The 23,862-nt window shown below is 38.7% G+C and overlaps 1 protein-coding gene across 6 annotated transcripts in view; it reads right to left on the bottom strand.

Moving 5' to 3' along the window:
- Positions 1-23,862, bottom strand: part of CARMIL1 (capping protein regulator and myosin 1 linker 1) — a 173,275-nt gene that overhangs the window by 86,623 nt on the left and 62,790 nt on the right. For all 6 annotated transcript variants that reach the window (XM_048938948.1, XM_048938950.1, XM_048938947.1 and 3 more), the window contains 8 exons: positions 17,477-17,527; positions 13,857-13,916; positions 11,481-11,602; positions 8,966-9,063; positions 8,534-8,604; positions 8,333-8,406; positions 3,461-3,536; positions 836-924 (listed from right to left, as the gene is read on the bottom strand). In XM_048938948.1, coding sequence (XP_048794905.1) covers positions 836-924; positions 3,461-3,536; positions 8,333-8,406; positions 8,534-8,604; positions 8,966-9,063; positions 11,481-11,602; positions 13,857-13,916; positions 17,477-17,527 — 641 coding nt within the window. The remainder of the gene's footprint in view (positions 1-835; positions 925-3,460; positions 3,537-8,332; positions 8,407-8,533; positions 8,605-8,965; positions 9,064-11,480; positions 11,603-13,856; positions 13,917-17,476; positions 17,528-23,862) is intronic.

The raw sequence follows: 23,862 nt of genomic DNA, 5'->3' as shown, positions 1-23,862 counted from the left end.
AGAAAAAAAACAGAAAACAGAGAAAAGAGAAAAAACAAAAAAAAAAGAAAAAAGAAAAAAGAAGAAAGTAGAGGCAAATAAAAGCATACCACATAACTTCCCCATGCTTTTTTCTCTTATTTTTTTCTTCAGTTTAATGCTCAGCTTCTCTGATTTTTCCTCTTTGTATTTATTAGTATAAAAATTCATTAGAACTAGAGCTTGTCCTGTCCACATGGTCTTGGATGCTACTTTAACACTATAACAAGCCTCAGATACTTCATCCAGGCTAGTTTGTAACTTGAACTTTGCATCTGTTTGCTCTGAAGGAAAAAAATACCTAGGCTTAACTCGCTGTACTTACAGAACACACAAGGACTAAAATTAATCATCTACTTTCTTCCTTCTTTAAAAACAAGTTAATAACATGTAGTATTACTACACTACTACAAGACCACAGACGTAGTACACAAAAAGAAAAAAAAGGCCTTGGGAATGAAGCTGTATCTGTTATCCAAAATGGAATAATAGGCATTTTAACAAAATCCCCATCACTTTTGTTCATAATTCTATTGGTAACACTATTTGGAGCGTATCTGCGTGAGTTAATTCAGGGTTTATGCACTTATCCAATTCATTCTTCTTCACTTAACCCAATTCTCCAAGCAGAATCTAACAAACACCAGTTTATAAGGATTTTCTGGATTATGAGGAATCTCTGACTAGCAACTCCTCAGAACAAGCTAAACACTGAGCATGTTTGTCTAACACTCTGGCTAATACACATTACACATCTTTTTTTTTTTTTGCTAGGAGTAAGCAGTAAATAATGCAATATTTTGAAGCAATTACTTACGTTCTAAGCCCAGCATTCTCTAATACCAGCTCTTCCAATCGATTGGACCTACTCACTACTCGCAGAATCTGCTCACAGACATCAGTGGACTGCCACAGAAAAGACAGAACAGTGTTAAGGAACATATGGTTGTTTAGTTATAAGCTATACATCATAACGGGATCCAGGTCATGAACTGCTTTGTCTCATACTTATGTAATAACTAAGAATACTGGGAACATCCTAGGGAGTCAGATGACAACATCTGGAAAAGACTTAGAGAAACAAGAGGTAGGCCAAAAGCAACCAATTTATGAAACTGGCTGCCTGAGGGCAGAATTAGTCTAATAATAGTAGAATACACAAACAAAACAAAACAAAAAAACCGCAGACCCTATGTGCAGAGAAAACACACATTTAATTTTTAGAGAACTCTTCTTCATATAGCTACTAATCCCTCAGAAGAAAATAGCAACTGATGGAATGAAGAATAAAGCCTGACAAGAAATGCCAGCTAAACACAGAGAAAGATGTTATAAGACAAAGAAGAGGGGAAAAAAAAAAAAATCAAGAGTAAGAGCACTTTAGCTGCAGGTCCAAAAACTGCTCAGGGACTAATGCTTAAGGGTGAGTAAATTTCAGTAGAAGCTCTCCCGGCCTACACAGAATAACTCACATCTCATGACTGTTACTGCTGCTGGATCTTAGAACTTGCAGAGGCATTCACAAATACTATGAACAAAATGTAACAAAACAGTTTGCTTGCCATGCTCGGGGATGAAACTTCAATGTTTTAAAGGCCATACAGTGAACTTCATTCACCTTTTATTCTAATATCTTAGTTTGCTTCTTAATTTGCCTTTTTTTCACAGCATATACCATCCCACATTCATATGAAGTCCAAAGTAGAACTTCAGTCGTGATCATGAACTGTTGAAACTATTCTATGTTACCCACTCTAAAAATGACAGCTTGACATTCACACTTGGGATATCTTTATCTCTAACAGCAGCCTGGCATTTTCTAGGATTCTCTTAAACTAGTTGAAACTCCTAAAAAAGAAAAGAATGCTCTAGCACACACGTGAAATCCCTTACACAGTAAAGGTGACAGTGCTTTCTAAAGATGGCCAGTTCAGCCAATTCTCTCCAATTCTATCCTTGCCTTCCATATTTTTGTAATTCATGATATTATCACAGTGCTACTACAGCACTGTGACTGCAAGTGGAAAATTTCATGCATGTACTGTAAAAACACTACAGATCATGTCTATCAAACACAATGTCAGAGGGGAACTCACCAAGTACAACATATTCAATGGCCTCTGGATATGTCTGACCTCACACTGACCCTCAGCAGAGTCCCTGTGGCATGGATTTACTGTCCAGTGGTTCATATTATCCTGACATTTTTTATTCCAATTTGAATACATGGAAGATTGTTTTATTATTACTGATGCACTTTCAAGACTGATAAGGTTTGTCTTCTACATTAGAAGTTGTTAAAAATTCTCCCTAAAGATCATATTACATTAAAACAAACAAAATGTTAAAACAACAGAGAAGGCATTTCTCAAACCACTAATTCTACCTCTAAATATTAATTTTTAGGTTTGGTAAAAATATTAAAACATATGAAAATATACTACATTTAGTACTGAATTCACATTTTACATTTACTACTGATTTTCTTGGCTGTTTCTTCAGTAGTTCAGCTTGTTTAGATTTGCTCCCTTTTTTCTTTACAAAAGCAATGCTGCTGCGAAAGACTGAGTGGGGAACTTATCAATGCTTATAAATATCTAAAGGCAGGAGTCAAGGGGATGGATGGGGCCAGGCTCTTCTCAATGGTGCTCAGCAACAGAACAAGGGGCAATATGCACAAACTGGAACATGGGGAGTTCCATATGAACATGAGGAAAAAAATTCTTTACTGTGAGGATGGCAGAGCACTGGCACAGGCTGCCCAGCCAGGTTGTGGAGTCTCCATCTCTGGAGATATTCAAAACCTGCCTGGATGCCTACCTGTGTAACCTGCTATAGAGAACCTGCTTTGGCAGGAGGTTGGACTATATGATCTCCAGAGGTCCCGTCCAACCCCTACGATTCTGTGATTCTGTGAATAATACCATTGCAACCTGTCACTACATACTTATTATTTTAAGGAGCTGGTGTCAGACAACCAGGAGAAAATCAAGATGCAATGAAAGTTAAGAGTAAAACTTGTTTCATAATGTGAGAAGAAAATAACCTAGACTCCTAGTATTTTCCTTCCACCTCCAAAAACCAACAGATACTTCTAGCTGCTTTAGAATTTTTCCTGTTTAGTCAGCAAGTATTTCCGTGAGCTGGCAACACCTGACAGATTAGTTTTATGGGCCACCATTATAGCCAAATAAACTTTTCCAAATGTATTTGTGTGAAATTCTGGCAAAATTGGCACACAGTAGTGTTTCTATAGCATGAAAAAAATATCCAACTGTTTATGTTTCCCTCACACAATAAACAGAAAAACAATTATCAGTTTTTAAATAAGACTGCCCTGCTTATTTACCCAAAGGAGTTCACCTTGAAAAATGCAGTAGTATCATCCAAGACACAGCACAGCCTGGTAAATCTTGGTATACCATTTCAATTTATTACTTACTAATTTCAGATCCTTGGAGGACAGCTTTGTAAACCACTGATTATACTCCAGAGCAGCAACTATTGGTATTAAGTCTCTAGAAAAAGAAAAACACTTTTACACACATTTCATATAACTGTCAGTTTTGGTCATTTGAAACAATCTCTGAAGTGCTTTTCTGTATCTAATTTCCTCTGTTTCTGCAATGCTGATTGACTGCTGTCACCATTACAAAAAGCTCTGCATTCTCACAATAAGAGCACCATGAGCAGCTGTGCGTCTTGCCTGTATTGTAATAAAAATTTTTGACTGGCCAACTGACATCTATTCTAGCATGAATTTTTAAACCAGAAATTTGTCTGGGCTGCCATTCCTACTTGTTCTTCATCCTGAGACATATTTAAGCTTCTTAATCATCTCTAATTATAATTGAGTGTGACGCTAAAAAGCTTTTTGGCAGACTGATGATTTAATATAATCCCATGACTGAATGCTTCTAGAGAACATCTCCTTGTCTCATCTCTATAGTTAAATTCCCCCAGGAAGAGGGAGACCTGCAAAAGGATAATGCAACTTTCAGCACAAACCATACTTAATTGTAAAAGGGATTTCGCAAATGAAATTCTAAATTATTCTCATTTTCTTTATTCCAATCCTCTTAATTTGATCTGCTCTTCCTCTGTTGAGCTTCACCAATAACAGATGCTGATAAATGTCATGTCTGCACGCTACCCCCAGCAGAATCATTCATCTAGCACAGGCAGATCAGTTAGCCTCAACAGTTACCTAGAAACCTCTTCAGAATGAAGCAAAGAAATGTAGTGTACATGAAATGTATCTGACTAGCAAAAAATAGTTGTCTGAGCCTAAGATCTGTGGGGAAAAAATTAAAAATACTAGCTTTTATAAGCTACTACCAACCCCAGCACTCCATTCAGGACATTTGCAGGTAGGTATGGATCTGCACCAAATACGCAGCACCTTTCTCACATCTTTTCCTTCTTCCTCATCAAGGTAAATGCTAGACAGGCTGAAGGCTCCACCATCACAACAGTGGGACAGTGCTCTTTATGCTATGATAGGAAGCCCTAAAAGGGACAGATAGCACCATTGGTGCTGTTCCTTCAAAGGAAAAGAGTGACAATGAGCAGTAATGACTGGGTATAGGTGGTTACACTGCCACGGAGCTGGTAAGTACCCCAGACACCAGCAAGTATCCTGGGGGGGCAGGAGGAGGCTGCAGGTAGAGAGTGCCTGAGGCTGTCCTTTTCTCTCCTCTGCTCCCAAAGCCAGGGATGAAAACAGCTGAAGGATCCAGGGATGTTTAGACTTAGTGGGAAAAGCTGCTGCATTTTCAAGAAGTTACAGAGACTGCTACAGCAGAATGAGAATTTTTTAAAATAAATCAAGCCTGCTGATTTGCAAGTTCTCATCTTTGAATAATTTAGTCTTCTGCAGTATCCAAGGCCTGTTTGTTCAAGCTTCAGACAAACACAGATACTGACATAGCTGTAATACCAACAGCTAAAAAAACATATCACACACCTCCCGCCCTTCCACCCCACATGCCTGAAGATAGTGGAACAACAGCCTTGTTTGTAATATTCTGTCTGGATACTTTGGCCTATCAAAGAACAACTACATTTTATGATCTGATTTTACTGAGGAACTATATAGTTTAAAGTTCAGTTTTTCATTTCATTTAAATTTTTGAAGGTGCTTCTTACTAAGGACAGTCCTTGCAGCACTTAGCTCCACTCCCTGTGTCACTTTGAGCTTGCCAACTTCATTGTACTTCTCATGGAGCTTATCTTTTCAAAATGGTATACAGCTTTTTTCCACTCTATTTCTATTAAATCCTACATATCTTACTAACAATGATCAGAATTTGCAATACAAAAAGAATTATGCTAATGACCTCTTCCAAAAGCAGGGCCTTCTCCTAACTTTCCTTCACCAAGTTATGTTAAGCAGCTCACATTTATTTGTTTGCCTGTGAAACTATCATCTAGAATAAAGTAAGGTTTACAGAATGTAAATTTTTGCCATTTTAAAATGAAAACAGATTCTGTTCTTCTGGAATGCAGGAAATCTCTCCAAGCTTTAACAACATTCAAGCTTTGCCAGTGGCTGCACATTTTTTCAACAGTTCTGTCCCCCTGTGTATTTAAGATGACAAGAAATCTAAATGGTGCAAAGAAAAAAAAAATCTAACTAATCACACATTTCTGACAATATATTCTCAATGTCCAAATTTTTGAATGCTAAAACATATCCAAGAGAAGAAAATTGTGCTGCAGAGTTAAACAAGCCCTGTTTACTTTGAGGGGTTGTTGTTGTTCTACAATTATATGGTTCGAAGCACAATATAACTTCAAATAAAACTTCAGAAGTCATGCACCCATGTGGCAAGCCATGTTATGCACTCTCAGTGTCAGACACGCAGGGAATTTAAATTCATCTATAATTCATTCCATCCTCTGCTGACCTCTAACAGAAATGCTTTACTAGGAAAAATACAAATTGTTTATTTTTAGCAATGCATAGCTTGTGTATCCAGTTTTCATCCTACCTCACTTCAGAGCTACTTCATAATGTGAAACACATAATTTCAGTAAACTCAAAAATCATATGGACAAGATATACGAGTTTCTCAAAGTCCAAAACATGGGCATGTTGTTAATTTGAAGCGTTATCACTTTGCTAAGTATCTGACAAAACACTTGCAATACATGGTTGAATTTACTGGGATTTCAGAACCTAATTTGTATTTTTACTGAACAATGTATGTTTTTGACTTCCTTCAAAATTTTGTTTTCTGGAAAATTTCAATCTAAAACCTTTTTCTCAGTTCCAGCCTCAATATTAAGAAATTGCCACAACAAGATGAATTTTATTGTGTATATGTGGGTCTAAAATTGTTTTGAATCTTTGGACTTACATAATCATGCAATGCTTAATAAAGATTCTATTAACAATAAATTTATTTTTTTGGTGATGTGAGTTTTGCAAGTCATACTTCAATTAAAACATTCACTGAACCAACAAACTCACAATTCCATTTTCCCAAAGCCAACTCTTTTGAAACAGCTAAATACTTAAAGCACTTCTTCTATTTTTCATTAAAAAGTAGTATTTTCACTCCTAATAACTTGTTCAAACTTTTATTTTTTATTGAAGTTGAATGGCTCTAAATCACTTTTTCAAAAATGCCCCATGTTCTTCTCAGCTCTTCCAACTTCCAATACATCTAAGTGTTCTTAGTTTCTTACTCCATCATTGCTCGTGATATAGAAACACAGAATGGTTTGGGTTGGAAGGGACCTTAAAGCCCACCTGGCTCCAATCCCTTGCTACAGGCAGGGCTGCCCCCCACCAGCTCAGCTGCTCAGGGCCCCATCCAAGCTGGCCTTGAATGCCTCCAGGAATGAGGCACCACAGCTTGTCTGGGCAGCTCTGCCAATGCCTCACCACCCTCTGCGTGAAAAATTTAATCCTAATATCTAATCTAAACATCTTCTCTTTGATTTAAAACCTTTCCCCCCATCCTAACATTATCAAACTGTGTAAAAAGTCAGTCTCCCTCCTGTTTATAAGCCCCCTTAAGGCACTGGAAGACCACAATATGGTCTCCCTGGAGCCTTCTCTTCTTCAGACAGAACAGCTCCAACTCATTCAACCTTTCTTCATAGGAGAGGTGCCCAGTCCTCTGACCATCTCTGCATCCCTCTTCTGAACCTACACCAATAGCTCCACATCTTTCTCACGCTGTGGGCTCCCGCACAAGTAATCCTTTCCTTATCTTCTCTCAGCAATCCTTAACTGACCAGTCTTTGGATACAGCTGTCATGCACTAGTTGCAGCCCTGCAGTCTCTCCTGAATTACCTCTGAATAGTCCAACACAGGCAGTAACTTCATCATGGAATTAACCACGGTGACTGTGAAAATCACCACAGAAGCTAAGTATATGAGTATTTGTTTTTTCTTCATATTTTTGCAAGTTTTACATACTAGCAACCTTACAACTACAAAGAATGCTGTGCCAAAATAACCTCATTTACTTACCTCCAAGTTCAGTCTTTTTGTTATAATATTTTAACATTATATCTCAGACAGATTCTTAATTCTTCCCTTGGGCCTCTTTGAAGAAACAAACACACAGTCTTATTTACAGTTTCTTTAATTTGTCATTTTTCTTGTATAATGATGGATTTTAATTAAGACTCTTTTCCATTTCTTCTTACTTAAATATCTTCAGATGCAACCTTCTTAGAATCCAGTGTTCTCAATCCAGTAAGCCAAATACAACACTTAGCTAAGTTTCAGCATCTCATAGTAAAATTACCCTCAATTAGTTCCTTTCTGGAAGTGCACATTTTTGATTGCATCTTTTGTTAGTGGAGAAACTATTGGCTGAGATTCAGCTGAATAACTTAAACCTTCTACAGACTTGCTAAAAAAGCAATTTCCTTTAGCACATATACTACGAAAAAGATTCTGTAAAAGTAAAGGCTGCCTAATTTCCTTTTTTGCTTTGCATGCCAGATGTAGTTGCATGTATTCTCTGCTGAATTTGAGCACTTATATCAACCATCATAGGAAAAAAAAAATCATAATAACTATCTGCTAACTTTTTGGAGTGCTTCCAATAGCAAGATATATTTATCTCCAAAACAAAATGTGCTCTTCATGGGGCCTTTGTGCAAAAACAGCACCTTTTTTCTGAAAACTATAAAAGCTATAAATGGTCATTTCAGATGTCCAGATATTTAAGGGACAGCTTTTATGGGACTATCCCCCTTCAGCAAGGGCAGGCAAAATCTACTGGAAGGACAATTCAAGGGATAAGGAAAGTTTGCTAAGTATTAGCATGATTATTACATATTATTTACCTGTGGTCAAGATGGCTGAAGTCTTGCAAATTCAACTCTCTGGTATCTTGTGTCAGATAAATTGTGTCAACATCCTGTTAAAAATACATAACCAAATACATATTTATCCTACTTTTTTCCCCTGAAGTATTATGATTTATCTGCCCCTACATCATTCGTACAGTTAGTAGAAATGAGCTCCAGTACAAGACATGTACTTACCCACTGTACTTCTTCTCTATATGGAAATCCAAGCCAATCACACACACAGGCATACATCTGTGAAAAGCCTCCTAGAAATAACACAAGAGAATATTTAACATAATAGTAAAACAAACAGACATCAAAAGCATACTTGAATACTGGAACATATAACCAGCCTTTCAAAACTCACTCTCCTTTTCCCTCAGAAGGGCATCCATTGTGCTGCTGAAAGAAACTAAAAGAAACTGAGACTATCCTATCTTTGTAATACCCATCAGGTTGCAAGAAAGCTTAAAATAGTGCCTTCACCTACCAATCAGAAGTCTACTCCATACTAATTACACCTTAAAACTAATTACACCTTTACAAGCTTCTACCAGAAATAGAATTAGACTTCCTGACACTGCTATTCCAAGCTTTTTATATTTGAGCATTCAAATTCATTCTCACCACAAGGTCCAAGTTCTGCCACTGTCTGACTGTCCCACAGGGCCTGGAGATTAACCAGTCTTTCTGAAGGCTCCATTGTTACTTTTTTCAGAATCCTCCTAAATGCAAAGGGGAAGAAGTATTCATGATTTTAAAAATATTTTAAACCCGTACCACTGTATGCACTCAATATCATTCATTTTAAGCATGACTTTAAGTGAGTATACAGGAAGAGTTAGTATCTTTAATACAACTCAATTCTCTGCCTAGAAGTCAAACATATCATGATACAGACTAGCATGAGTAGCATTTACTTGCCTCTTCCTTCCTTCCAATAAATTAACACTGCAACTACTGAAGCCCAATGCTGTGACAAGGTCACTCAAGCTAAGTAGGTGTTGGACTCTCAACTATGACAAGGTTGCCAAAATAGGAAGTGACCACAGAACAATAGAATGTCTTGGGTTGGAAGGGACCTCAAAGATCATCTAGTTCCAACCTCCTGTCATGGACAGGGCTGCCACCCTCTCCATCAGGTTGCACAGGGGTCCATCCAACCTGGCCTTGAACCTCCAGGGATGAAGCACCCACAGCTTCTTTGGGCAGCCTGTGCCAGCATTTCACCACCCTCTCAGTAAAAAACTTCACCCTGACATCTGATCTATATTGCATATAGATGTGCTAGGAAACATGGCATTACTAACTACATACAGAACTATGGTCGTCTACCCATATGCTTTTAATCAGTAAAAGCAGTGTGCTGCTAAGAGCCACAGAATCTGCTGAGCAACCTCCAGGCTGCACATGAGATATCTAGCTCTAATCTTTGCAATTTGATAGTGTTCTTACTCCTCTAGGTAAAACCACTACCACTTATTGGTTTAAAGAAAAGAAAATACGTGCTGTTCTGAATTAGAGAACACCCTCAAATTCCAGAATTCCATAAAACAAAGGAAAACAAATAATAAGAGATATTAATAGGAGAAACTTCTTTTCCCATTCTTGCATGTTCTGGTCCTATATTATCTGCATAACTCCAGTGCCTTAATTCCAGAAAACTACTCTATCTGAGAGGAGAGCAATCTATAGCGCTACACAAAATGCTCCAGCAGCATTCTCTGCAAAGCCAAGAAAAAACCTGTACAGGGCTCAAGGCCTCCACGGACTCACACAACTCACACAGCCTGAAGGCCCTGTTCACTCTGCTTCTCTTGTCTGTATTTCTCACATCACTACTGAGGTTCAACAGCAACTTTGTTCACAAGCATTCACTTGTGTGTATGTTTTCTGAAGGAAGAACTCCACCTCTACTGAGCAGTTAGTAATACTGAAAGAGAGATAATGTGGAAACAAAAACAAATTGCCAGCTGGAGTACATAAACTTAAATTCCTACTATATCTACAGGAAAGCTGAATAATAAAGACACACCCCCAGAACAACACATGTAAATTTAGGCTCACCACTTACATCTAATGCCTCTTAAAAAAAGTTTACTCAAAAATAAATATGTCCTGAAGAACTCTTTTAGATGGATCATCTAAATGGCCGGAAACTGCAGCATAGGAAGTTCTGCACAAATATGCACAAGAACTTCTTTACAGTGAGGGTGACGGAGCACTGGAACAGGCTGCCCAGGGAGGTGGTGGAGTCTCCTTCTCTGGAGATGTTCAAGACCTGCCTGGATGCCTACCTGTGCGACCTGCTGTAGGGAACCTGCTTTGGCAGGGGGGTTGGACTCGATGATCTCTGGAGGTCCCTTCCAACCCCTACAATTCTGTGATTCTGTGATTACCTATAACACTGCTAACAACTGGGAGCTGATGAGAAATAGTAGTACAGATGCATTGTCTTGTAGAAAGGGATGAAGGCAAGGGCAAAGAGAAGAAAAAATGAAAAAAAGACCACTGAGAATTGCAGCAAGATGATAAAATTCAGAGGCAGAGGATAGCACAAAAATACACAATACAGTCACACAAACAACAAACAGAAGGTGAAAACAATGAAGAAGGAAGGGGAAGGAACCTAGAAAAGCTGACATACGATTCAAGGAGGCAGTTATTCCATGTAAAGCATATGACAATGCCCAGGACTCAGCACTGAAGAGCAAGACTCCCAGCTGTGTGAAACATTTCAACTATTCAAAAATTCAAATTAAACAGAAACTTTCCCTCCACAAAAAAACAAAATACCACAGAACAAAACCTACTGAAGAATACTGAAGGTCACTGCTGTTTATGGAGAGAGGAATAAACTAAAACAAAAAGCTTCAAAACAATCTGTATCTGAGGTTGGCGAGGCAAAATAAGGAAGAACAAAAACCTCAGTTACCTGTATTGACTCTTAAAAACAAAGGCTCTTTTGACCCCATGGGGCATGCCCTAGCTGCACTGCCTCATGGTTCTGCCATATCCCTCAGAAGACCTACATAAAGGCTCAGTGCTTGCCTGCTCAAGTTGTCTCTTCCTGATGTAAGGACAAAAAGCAGTGGCTTGCCACAGATCTACTCAAGCTACTGTTGCTCTACAAGGCACTTACACTGGAGAGAGTCCAGGAAATATCTTCCTGAGGCAGGTTCCAATGTGCGCCAGCACCTCATTCACATCCTCAGAGGACGCCATCTTCATGGAGATGCTGCATTTCTCAGTTTCCATAATCAGCTGTAAACAAGAGGGCATGAGGGCAGGGACAGGGTGTCATCTCATTCATATCCATTGAAAAAGGTCTGCATTGTGAATGTCAACTGAATGCTTTGCATGCCAGCAAGAATTTGCTAATCTTTAATACACAATATGAGTGTTTCTGGTAGAGTTTCTGAAGTTCTTAAACATATGAGAACTGCATTCTCAAACTTTGCTTTTCCTAACAGTGCCTTGCTTCCCACGGGAATAAAGGCTTCCAAGGATCATGACCTCAGTTAGCACTTCCAGCACCAAGAACTTTTCACACTATTGTCCTGTTTTGAAACACTTCCCAGAACACCAGAAGCGAGTGCAGCCTGACAGGAAACTATTGAGCAAACAGGGCCTGCTTCATCAAGTAAAAAGTAAAAGTTTTTAAGGGCTGCAGTTCTCTGGAAAAGCTCTCATGCTTTAATCCACGCTGTTTAAGAAAACTTTAGGGTAATGCATGTCTAATTTTAAGTGAGGCAGTAACTGAGCTAATGTAACCACTCAGTGTCTGGGGAATACGTGCTTCAACTAGGAGAGAAATAAAGCCACCTACTACTAGTCTCTGCTATATATGAGTGTTCAGAATCACACTGGATTATTGTATGAATGACTCATCAAATGTGCTGCTGCTCTTGGCTGCATCACAGGAAGCCATGAAATACTTCTGTCTTCTCCAAAAAGTCTGTGTCAATTTTTTTTTTTAGATTAGATACAACATAAATAGAGAAAGAAGCCTGCGCCAAACACTATCATCGTCTCAATACACTTCTGTCTTCATTTTGGAGGGGACACTGAGCAATACACAAGAGAAATTAATTTTTTATTGAAAATAGTTCCTGGAATTCTCTCTTCCAGTTCCCAGCTCACATCTAGGGCTGTCATCAGGAAAACTCCAGAAGAGGCTGCATTATCCCAGAAGCTCACAGAATCTTCACACCTTTTGGCACTACTGCAAATTCTTTCAGAGGGTCGTTGTCATTCACTGAAGATGCACCAGTGGACAAAGTCCATATGTGTTCCCTTACCACCAGTACTGCCACACCATTTCCTCTATCACTCTGCCCAATGTTATATTAGTGTTGGAAGTACTTCATGGCTTTCTAAAAGATGCCTAGCATGAGAATAAGACCTTCAGATACCGGGAAGATAACATGATGTTTGCAGGAAAGCTGTAACACCACCATTTGCCCTGCAAGGAACCATCATGGATTTCAGCTGTCTTCAGTTATAAGTTGTGTTACAATACAAGTGGATGTAAACATGCAAAACCTTACAAAATGTTTTAGGAAAACGGTATGCAAAATGAAGCTGCTGAGAATCAGGACCTTTTCTCATAAAACCTGCTACAGCAATTGACCAATAACAATTATCTTTGGCTACCGTAGCCTTTTATTTGAAATAAATGAGGCCACAAACCATACACAGAGTTTACTGAATGTCTCCCATTTAGAAAAGTAAACCCCTTGACTTTTTTCCCCTTAAAAGAAAGCTTCAAAAACCAGATTGAAAATGTAATGTTAAATACAAAGACAGCTTTTCAGAGTTCAAATATAGTGCTAGATGTTCCTACGTTTTAAACTCTTTAAAAGCCAAATATATCTGAAACACACACAGTCTTTGATACAATTGGACTGTCAAATCTCATCAACATATTAATCTTATGAATGAATGATATATTAAAGCCATTGTTCTTTCCATTATCTTCTCTTTGACATTCACTTTTTTTCTGGGCACGTAACCAGCTGTCAAATATATTTTGAGTTATATACAGAATAATACATAGAGTAGGCATCAAGAGTAGTTTCTGTCTGCACTGTAAGCAGTAGCTTTCAGTTTCATCACAAAGGTGTATACCACAAAAGCCATTCAAGCTTGCATAGTGATGATTACAATACCAGCCACCACTTGTTCTATCATTTCTGAGAAAAAAACACACAAGAAATATTAAAACTTGTTCTGCTCCAACTGAGCTATGAAAAAGCAGTATTTCTTACCTCACCTGCACAACAGATTCTGAAAATAGACTCTAAATTCTTATCACTGTTGACAGACTTTACAATCAGAATGAACCTAAGAATTCAAATGTGCGTTGTGCTCACCAGATGGAGACACCTACACAATAGAGTACAACCTCCCTGGCTGGAACAGATTTAGCACTGAGTACACAAGTACCTTTTATCTCTAACACTGCCGGTGGTACCACGTATCAGTGTGTCACAACTTGATTTCTGAAAGCACTCACCTGACCTGGCTTACAGGAAGTTACTCCTTGGATTTCCAAGTAGCTGAAAGTTAGTTCCAACTGCAGTAAAAAAAGAAAACGCCACATCAGTACAAATATCATCTTGTATAAAAAGCACTGATACTTTCAGATGAGGTTAAAAAAAAAAACGTTGAGCAGGGCTACCATTGTTCTACATTGTTTTCTGTAATTGACATTCAGTATTTGTTAATATTTGCTGACATTTTGCACTCAGAGGTCATGTTGGCTTGTTATAGCTTCAGCTACTAGAGGTTAAAGGGATATCACATTGGACATTCACTGCAAGCACACAAACTTTTAACAAATTTTTTCACAAAAAATTATTATAAAAAGCAACACTGTTTATATAATATCCTACTGAACAATTTTTGTGAATGAATGATCATTCAGTAAAATACTTACAGCATCATATATTATTCTTTCAATAGTTACACTGATGACAGGTATGACTTTTTTTCTGCAGAGAAGCTAAAGGGACACATGCACATACTATATATACATAAACTTATATATGCATTATGCTCAAGATCACTGTAGAGCATCTAAAAGTTTGACAGGAAACAATACACCATGTTTTCCTGACTGAGTTATCCAGAGAGCAGACAGGATATGCAAGAAGGGTGAAGGTAGGTAATCCAAATGGACCTTGGAAGAGGTAGAGACAAGAATGTCCCTGCCCTGAGGGCAGATCTAAGGCTATAAGCATTTTGCCAAGACCTGATTTCACAACCATGTGGATGAATTGGCAGCTCAGATACACAGAAAGCAATAAACAGCTTTGACTGAATCAAAACTATAGGGTAAGACATCAGCACTGTCATTTCCTTTTATTTGTCATTAAAACCATTGTAACTGCACAGCTTGTTTTAACTGCGTACATTAAGTCCCCTGCAATTCATGTTATCCTAGTTTAACTGTCAGGGTCCTTTCAGGCTAACTAACAAACACCATGCTATAAAGGCAGTTTTTCTCCTATGCTAATTAAATGAAACAATTAAACATATCAGAATATTTGACACTTATTTACTCAAGTCACAACGAAATGCTAAAAAAAAGTCTCTGTGACTGAAATCCTTCATCATTTGCAAATCATTTAAGTGCCAAAGTTAAGTTCTGCTTTTCCTAATATGCAAACCTAAGTATACACACACACAATCAAAAATATGCTTCTGCTTCTGAGAACAGCTTACACAGATCTCCACTCACAAATTCATTCTGCAAAAGTCTTGACTAGAATTAGTAAATGCCAGATTTACTAATGATTAATGCCAGCGTGGTCATCATTCAATAACTACAGTCCTTGTTTTACAGCAAAACCACAGAATAATTCTACACAATACCTATCTGAAATTATGAAATACTTCTTTTTATAGATTTTTAAAATGCATACCCTTACTTATTATCTAAAATTCTATCCTAAAAATCCTTTTAAGAGTCTGAGTGTGGCTCACTTAGGGAAGTTAAAAAGAAATGGCTAATTTCACAGTTTTGAGTTTTTTCAATTAAAACTTACCAAAAGCTGGTACTAGAAGTATGCTTTAGAAATACTGTGGGCCTATGACACATCCAACTTTTATTAATGTTGCAACTATATTTCACATATTCTGTAGCAAGAATTAGTAGGCATTAAGTGTTGCTCTTCCTTTCCTACTAATCCATCTAGATTAGTGGAAATGAACCAACTGGGCCACAGCACAAAGCATAGTAATATCCGTGCTCTAAGGATATTCATTTAAGTGGATATTACACTTAGTCAGCCTTCATTCCCTTAAGCTTCCATCCTTGCTTAGTAGATTAAATAGGGCTCACCAGCAGTGTTTAAGAAAAGGTGAAGCTCGCAATCAGATTTAGCAGCAAGTCACTCAGTATCAGCCATCTGAACACACTCAGTCGTGCAGCAGTGCTTTGGAGTAACAAGGTGTCTTTGCTGCATGCTCTCAGCTGTCTTGCTAGGAGTGGCTGTGTACTAGTTGTGAGGAAGCTCTCGGGCTCGGAAAGCTGATGAACAGCTTCTGAAAATATTACAGACCTCAGAAAGTCCAGCAAGTTCTGTTAGTTCTCTTACAAAAGAATTCTCACACAGTCACTGGGCCCATCAGGGCCATGAAGAGCAGGGTGCCCAGGCCCATGGCCAGGCAGCATCTGGAGATCTCCGAGGAGGAGACTCCACAGCCCCTGGGCAGCCTGTGCCAGTGCTTGCTCATCCTCACAGTACAGTTGTGCTGCCTGATGTCTAGACAGAACCTCCTGTCTTCCAGTTTGCACCATTTAGTTTCAACCATCCTAATAACTGTTGATATATACTAACTTTAGTTTTGACATAGATCATGAGCAGTTTCTTCTTTCTTCTACTTACTACCACTAAAGTCACAATTTTACAAATACAGCGTGTTCGTCAACTAAGTAATTTAAGAAAAAGAAAAATTTAAAAAGTAAATTAAAAAAAGAAAAATTTAAAAAGGTGTCTGTAATTCTGCAACTATAGACTGAGCCTTCACAAGCTTTCTCATGAATTATGATAGCTTTGTTACGGGTTATTTAAGAGAGTCACCAACAAGCCTGCTCCTCATACTGCCATCGCACTGACATTTGAACTGTCTGACATTTGTTCATCATATCCCTGTTGCCATGCCACCAGTCACCAAGCTCTGTCTGAAAACCAGGCCATAAATCACTGCGATCCAAAACCCAAGAGACAACCGAAGACACCTATGCTGCAGGGATGGGGTGATCAACTGAGGGAAATAAATTTCAGCAGGCTTTCACACCTGATCTGCTCCTTAAACTAAAAACAAGGACTGGTCACATTTATCAGTAACCACAACTGAAAATCTTATAACAGTATTTACATTTACTGATCCAACTTTTTTTTCTAGTAAGCATACCTACATACACACATACTTACGCACACATGCGTGTGCAAATACACAAATACAGATCTGCATACATATGTAATATACAACAAAATAGTATACATGTCAAATTTATATTCACTAATTTCAAATAGGACAAGAGATGATCTTCCAAGTCAGCCATTATAATTCACATTAATAAAATAAGAAAATAAGCTTTCTCTGCTACAATCATTACAATTTTTTTCCAGGAATAATAATAATTCAATATCTTTCGCGAGTCAGGTTGTCAAGGTGCTTTCCAAACTGAACTGTAATCCCCACAAGAAATCATTAGAAAACAGTGGAATTTAATAAAAATTATAATTTCTCTCTCCACAGAACTATATTCCTATTTGCGACTAGAAACTCTACAGGACGTACTGTCAGTTAACTTCTTTAGACATAAATTGTCCCACTATAAAGGTCATTGGGCTCATATTGCAGTTCTTCAAGTTGATATTTCCAGCTTAATTCTTTACCCACCTGAATTTCTAGAAGTTAAAATTCTTCTGGCAGAGTTTATGCAAAGTGCTGAACTCATTTAGGACAGATACCAATGGAAGCACTATTTTAAGAAACTTAACACTATGTAGTGTGTCATTCATTGTGACATTTTCAAACAGATGTACAAGTGTAACTAAAATGTGCTAAATTTATGGAACTCACGTTTATATCTAAAATACAGAATAGCTGCAGAAGCTTTACCTTGGTGGGAATGCGAGATGTTAACAGAAATGCCCGACATGATGCCAGTACCTGAGAAAAGAAAAAAAATTAAGAAGTAATTATCATGAATACTACTAAGTAGCTCTCCAACAAAAGTCCTGAAAGCAGAGTGAAAAAGTCTTCAGTAGTGAGCTTGACAATTCCCTTTGCTGTCATATATTGAAGGCAGCAAAACTGGGCTCTGATCCAGTACAGCAGGGTGAATAGACTGCTGCAATCTGGTCATCTGTAAACTACTTAGTGTGGCATCGAAGTGGAAGAAATTTATTTCATCAGTCTCTTGAGAACATCTAATAGCAACCCTAGTGACATTTCAAAAAGAAGCGAGGATGAAAAGTCCTAACGGGAACACATCATGTACTTAAACATAACTAAAATATGCAATATAAGCTTGATATTCTTAGTCATTTAAGAGACTACAAGTAAACAATTTCTTTAGATACACATGGTGTGTTTCTAGAGTAACAATGCGAAGATTTTGCAGTGACACCAAATGCTTTTCTTCTCTGGCAAGGACAATGGGAAAACGTGATTAGATTAGTGAGAACAGTGAGCCCAGGGAGAAAGCACAATGGTACTGAAAGATTTTGAGTGTTATTGCCAAATCAAATGCAGTGATATATAGAAGTACCACTTAAATTTCCAGTAGCACAATCTGCTCGCAGATCTCAAGCCCTGTAAAAGCAATGAATCATTTTGCAGAACTACAGTAGTGCTTCTGATTTACCTGCCTGGGGAATAGGCTACCATTGGCCCTATCTTTCAAGACAAAAAAAAGTGAATCTAGTTTTCAAATCCAGATTCAAACATAGCTGCCCATAATATTTGCACACAACTCCCCTGGGATCCTCTGTGGAGGATTAAGCTCTCAGCCACACCCCACAGTGCTGCTTACACAGGGTCTCTTTTACAGGATTACACTAAAAGTGAGCACCGCAAGTAAGAAAAGTGCAAACCAGGTAACCAGAAGGCTGGAACACAGTTATACTAGAAAAGGACATCGCAGCAGAGATATCAGAGCATCTCCCCATGTGTTGGATGTTCCAGTGCTCCTGGAGTGATCCTGCCAACACTAAAAAAGCTGAAGCATCCACATGCTTTACAGAGATGGATTTACATTCAGACAGCTGCTGTAAGACGATATTTCACATTCATCCTGTAAATATATGATTCTTGAGCAATACAGCTATACAAAGAAAAAAAGCCACAGCCACCACCATCACACACCCACCCACCCACCCACCCAGTTTTCTTCAATTTTCATAGCTGGGACTGTCACAAGCAAATAGGAGTTGGATTTTTACAGTCAGACAGAGATAAAGTCAACCATCTCCACAAAGTCAATGTTCCATCTTGACAACAGCCTAGACTTTCTTTCAAAAAATGCTAGAATTGACCGAGAGGAAGCTTGGCATTCATCACAATTTCAGCTGCTACAATCCATGAATATGTATCCTGACCTCTGACAGGATCCGCTCTAGCTCACTGCTTGTTTGCTTTTTCCTTCTTTTCAAAATGTTATGCAGCATCTGCATTTTAATGTCAGCATTTTTGTCCGTGTTCAGAAACAGGGGAGCCTCTACTGCAAAACCAGCGCAGACTTGTTTGATAAGCTGAGAATGGTAACAGTGCTCAGGGCCCTCTTTTTCTCCTTGGTACGGGCACAGCTTATAAACAAATAATGGCTATCAAGATACCTGCTAACCCATTTTGCTGCAGATAATGCTCTGCGTCACTGATACTACTTGCAAGGGCAACAAAACACGTATCATGGGCTACTTAAGAGGACCTATCACCTCCTTTTCCTTCCCCTGTGAAATACTACACTGACGCCAAAGGCGGAGGGACCAGAGGTGTTCTCACTCTCACAGTTCAAGTCCCCATTTAGGAGCCAGTGTTATTTTGTGAAGGAAGTCTCATATCTCTGCACATTTCCGTAACATGAATAATGAATGTATGCTTAATTGCACAATTGTCAAGGGCTTTCTGAAATATCCAGAAGTGCTGCATTCTATGAACAGGTAGATTCTAGATTTCCTGGAGTTTTTAATTTCTCTATATAAAGAAAATAGAAAGCAAAAGGTAGCCCCTAACTACTCTCTAGCTGTTCTCAAGCTTTTTACTAAGGATTTTGCTTCTCTTATGCTTATTTTACACTTGTGGCACCTTAAGTATAGAAGAAAGAATGTCTTGGTCAAAGTCATACCAACAGCCAAAGGAACAAATCACAGAATAAAGAATGGTTTGGGTTGGAAGGGCCCTCAAAGCCCACCTAGCTCCACCCCGTGCCGTGGGCAGGGCTGCCCCCCAGCAGCTCAGCTGCCCAGGGCCCCATCCAACCTGGCCTTGAGCGCCTCCAGGATGGGGCACCACAGCTTCTCTGGGCACCTGTGCCAGCACCTCATCACCCTTACATAAAGAATTTCCACCTAATACCTAACCTAAATCCCCCTCCTTTTAGATTAAAGCTATCCCCCATGGTCCTACAGCTATGTACCTGTGTGAAGTCAGTCTCTTTTCTGAGTGTTCCAGCAACAGCTCTGTACAAAGTGCGTCCTTGCTTAGAACACACCAGAAACATTGATCAAGCATGGTGTGTAACCTACATTGCTTTGAGTTAAGAAAGCATCCACATGTTCAGCTCCTCCATAACAGCTTTCCTGTGCATTCCATTCTAGGGAACCTGCAAGGGGATGGTCTAAATGATTACCAGAGGTTCCCTGTAACCCCTACAATTCTGTGATTTTGTTAGGTTACAAGTGGTATTCAATCATTAATAACATTAATGAATGACCAGAAAATAAATGCATGTGGTGTAAAGAGATTGTCCCCTTAGCACACCTGCATGCTGAAAGACTTACAAGTAACTGATGTGACAGGGAGCAAAGCATGTACATATCACCACATATTCTCCTGTGAGAATGGGTCAACAAAGGGGAAGTACATTCAGTGCACAGCCATTTCAGCCTACCTTCCTACTCCACCTTTTTTCAAGCACAAAGCAATATTATCATTGGAATGTTAAATGACTCCTGCACACACACAGATACAAGCTCATGATTTCTTAATATTTTTAGCGCTCTGAATTCCATAACATTCACTACACTGTTCAATGTATATGCAAAAAAGTTTAAATTTGAAAAATAATTTGGCAGTATTCATCAACAACACATCTTGGAAATTACTCCTGCAGAGATTCATAGTCTAGAAGACCATATTCTATTTACTAGAATAAGTAATTCCCTTCAGTAAATAAACTTTGAACTCAGATCCTCTGTAAGTACACAAAACAAATATACAGATGCTTTTGTGATTTACTGTCAAATACCAGCCTGTCACCCATTCCCATCACTGTATGTTTAACTACCAGGGCTACACTGGGTTAGCAGTGGGTTAACCAGTCCATCAGTCTTAGTTAGGTCGTTAGTTGCCCTAATGCATCAGTTTGGCCAGACAGGCCACAGCAACTGTAGCAACCTCGTCTATGTTTAAAGTGGTTTCAAATTCACAAGCAAAAACAGGTCTTTTACAAAACACTACCCTTTTCCAAACGCCTTGGAATAAAGAGTTCTGGAAAACACACTGATGAAGTACACAGTGATCACACACAGGCCTTTGCAATGAAACAAAACAATACAAAACAGCCCCAGCAGTTCGCTGGCCAGAGGAGATGCATGATGCTCACCCCATTCATTAGCACGTTTGGAAACTGCACTTTGCTGAAGAAACAAATATATATGTTAGTCAAAAGTGTTTATCTTTCTGAAAATTCGATTGATAGAGATATCTGAAAAAAAAAAATCCATACTTTTTTGATCAAATGTTGCAATTTTACCTTTTAAAATACACTGTCTGATCCTTTCCATTCCATTTTCCCCTAATTGCCATTTCTGTTAGCCTCAAACTGCTTCAGTCCCTTCCTTCATAATTTACTTGAGGAAAGAAGTAGCTGTGACAGGTTTTGTTATTTAGAAAGCTACTGTTTAGAGAATTCCCTGAAGGGATTTTTTTTTTTAAACGTAACTTGTAGTTATATCATCATTATTTTTAATCATTATTACTATTATCCCAGATATGACTTTTTTTTCTTTCCAGTCTCCATGCTTACTAGTTGCTCTATGATTTCTGTCGTAAGCATTCCATTACTACTACTGGTTCAATATCTAATGCATGCATAATAGCATGAGGTAAATCAGCAGCATTAATACACTTTTTGTTTTGTTAAAAGGCGGATGAATCAATACGTGTTAGGCCATCCAGTCTCTTTCAGTCCCTCTAGGACAGATGGTTCATTTCCTGTGTTGCATGTCTGCTTTTATACATGCCTCCGTCTCGAAGTGATGGAGTTCGATCAGATAAAAGGCCCTTTCCACCACTAAAGAGACTGGAGCTAGTTTCGAGTGAGACAGTCTGTACTAAAAGCAATGAACTTTTTTTGAGGGCGATTGGACTGAATGAACTCCAGAGGTCCATTCCAACCCCTACAATTCTGCCATTCTGTAACAGCCCTGTCAGAAGATGTTAGCTGACACCCTGCAGGTCCTTCTGGAGAGCTGATTAGTTCAGGCTCATCACAAACATGTATGCCACTTCAAAATGGCACAGTGTGTTTTTCTGCAGAGCACTGTCTGGAAGCTGACTGCAAGGCTCTAGGTAGCACAACCATCACCCACCCACAGTGATCTGGGGCATCTCAGGTCAAATTTGACTTTGATCATTTGCTCTTGGCTACTTTCAAAGTATCATCTAGGAGTTGAATTGATGATACTTACGGGTCCCTTCCAACTCAGGCTTACCTGTCATGACCCAACAGTTTTTCTCCTATCCATACTTCTGGACAGCAAAGTATGGTATGGAAAACAGTTGTTAGTCGAATGGGCTTTTTACCAGAAAGTGGAGTTAGATGTCAGAATGGCTGGTAATAAATCTACTGTGTTTCGAGAAAAGAAGAAGCAAGTTTCAAGTTGATTTGCCGAACAGGACAGGGAACACCACAAGATGGCATAGTGGAGTGCTTTGTTTGAATTGACCTTTCAGGCTACATTTAGCAGAACCTTTTAATACAGATGTTTACTTTGCAATTGGAGAGCTGTTCCAATATTCAGAAACATTTTTACTTCAGAGGCAACAAAAAGATATATCCTTATTTCAAAGCTGACAGAAACAAAGTCATGAACACAGATATTGGCAAAACTAGAAAAAGAAGCTTGGAGTAAATGGCCGCTAATTCAAGAGTGAGAGAAGAAACAACATAGCTTGGAGGTTTGTCAGCAAATTAAAATCTCCCACCTACAAATTTTGTTCATTACCTCCTCCAACAGATGTAACTCCACTACTATCACATTAATCACACTGTGCTTTTTTAACACCTGGAGTGTGAATGAATATAGGCACTTGCTATACAACCCTGTATGCAATGTGTAACTGCTGCAACAAGGTGCTCATCTTCAGAAAGAGATTACCTGTGGCACCCTGAGGGCAGCCCCTGCACTGAAGCAGCTTGGGATGTGATCACTTGTGGGGCAGACTGGACTCTCAATTTGAAGAGCTCAAAAATGTTGTATCTTATCCTCTCATTTTCACTAACCGAAGAGATGCTTGCACCCATCGTGGCACGGACTTTCAGTATTCTGGGAGATGCCCAACAGAGCACTCAAGCCATGGCGATCCTCTTCAGGCTACAAAACTTTCTCACTATTCTTCTCATCACTACAAGACTCCCAACCAAACACCAAAAAAGAACAGTGCTGCAGAGCACAAACCATCTGAAGACCTAATGACTACATTATTTAAGTCCACTATGGCTCAGGAAAATAGGAAACAGCAGTGGCATTTCACTGCAGGCATGGAGAAAGGGGAATAACATACTGTACTTTTTAACTTATCAATGAGGCATATAATCCAAAAGGGATTTTCCTCCTCTGTGTCAAAGTTAAGTATAAATAGCTCATTAGCACATTTGTGTGACTGCATCCTTATCTTACAATATTTCCCACTTTTGCTATACAAACTTTTGTATACAAACACGATACAGATTAAATGCCAGATTCATGTTACAAAGCACAGTACAAGAATCATTGTAGCAAACTGTAGGTCAAAAACATTTGGTTGGCTTGTAATTGGAAAGACTCCAAACTCCAGCATCCTCTGTGTAACAATTTTTTGTTCTTGCACTAGAACTACGTCTCTCCATTAAAAAAGAGCATGTGAGGCACTCTCTTTAGAAAAACCCTAACAATACCTATTCCTGGCATTAATACTAAGTTTCCCTGTGCACTTTTGAGCAACACTTTTGGTTGCAAGATACAAGGGACTGAAGAATGCAAAGATCTACACACCTTTCCTCTTCCCATCCTGAGCCTCTT

This window comes from Lagopus muta, chromosome 3 (genome assembly GCF_023343835.1).
Source record: "Lagopus muta isolate bLagMut1 chromosome 3, bLagMut1 primary, whole genome shotgun sequence".
NCBI lineage: Eukaryota > Metazoa > Chordata > Aves > Galliformes > Phasianidae > Lagopus > Lagopus muta.
Note: the sequence above shows the minus strand (reverse complement) of the source record. Positions and strands in the feature narration are given on the sequence as shown.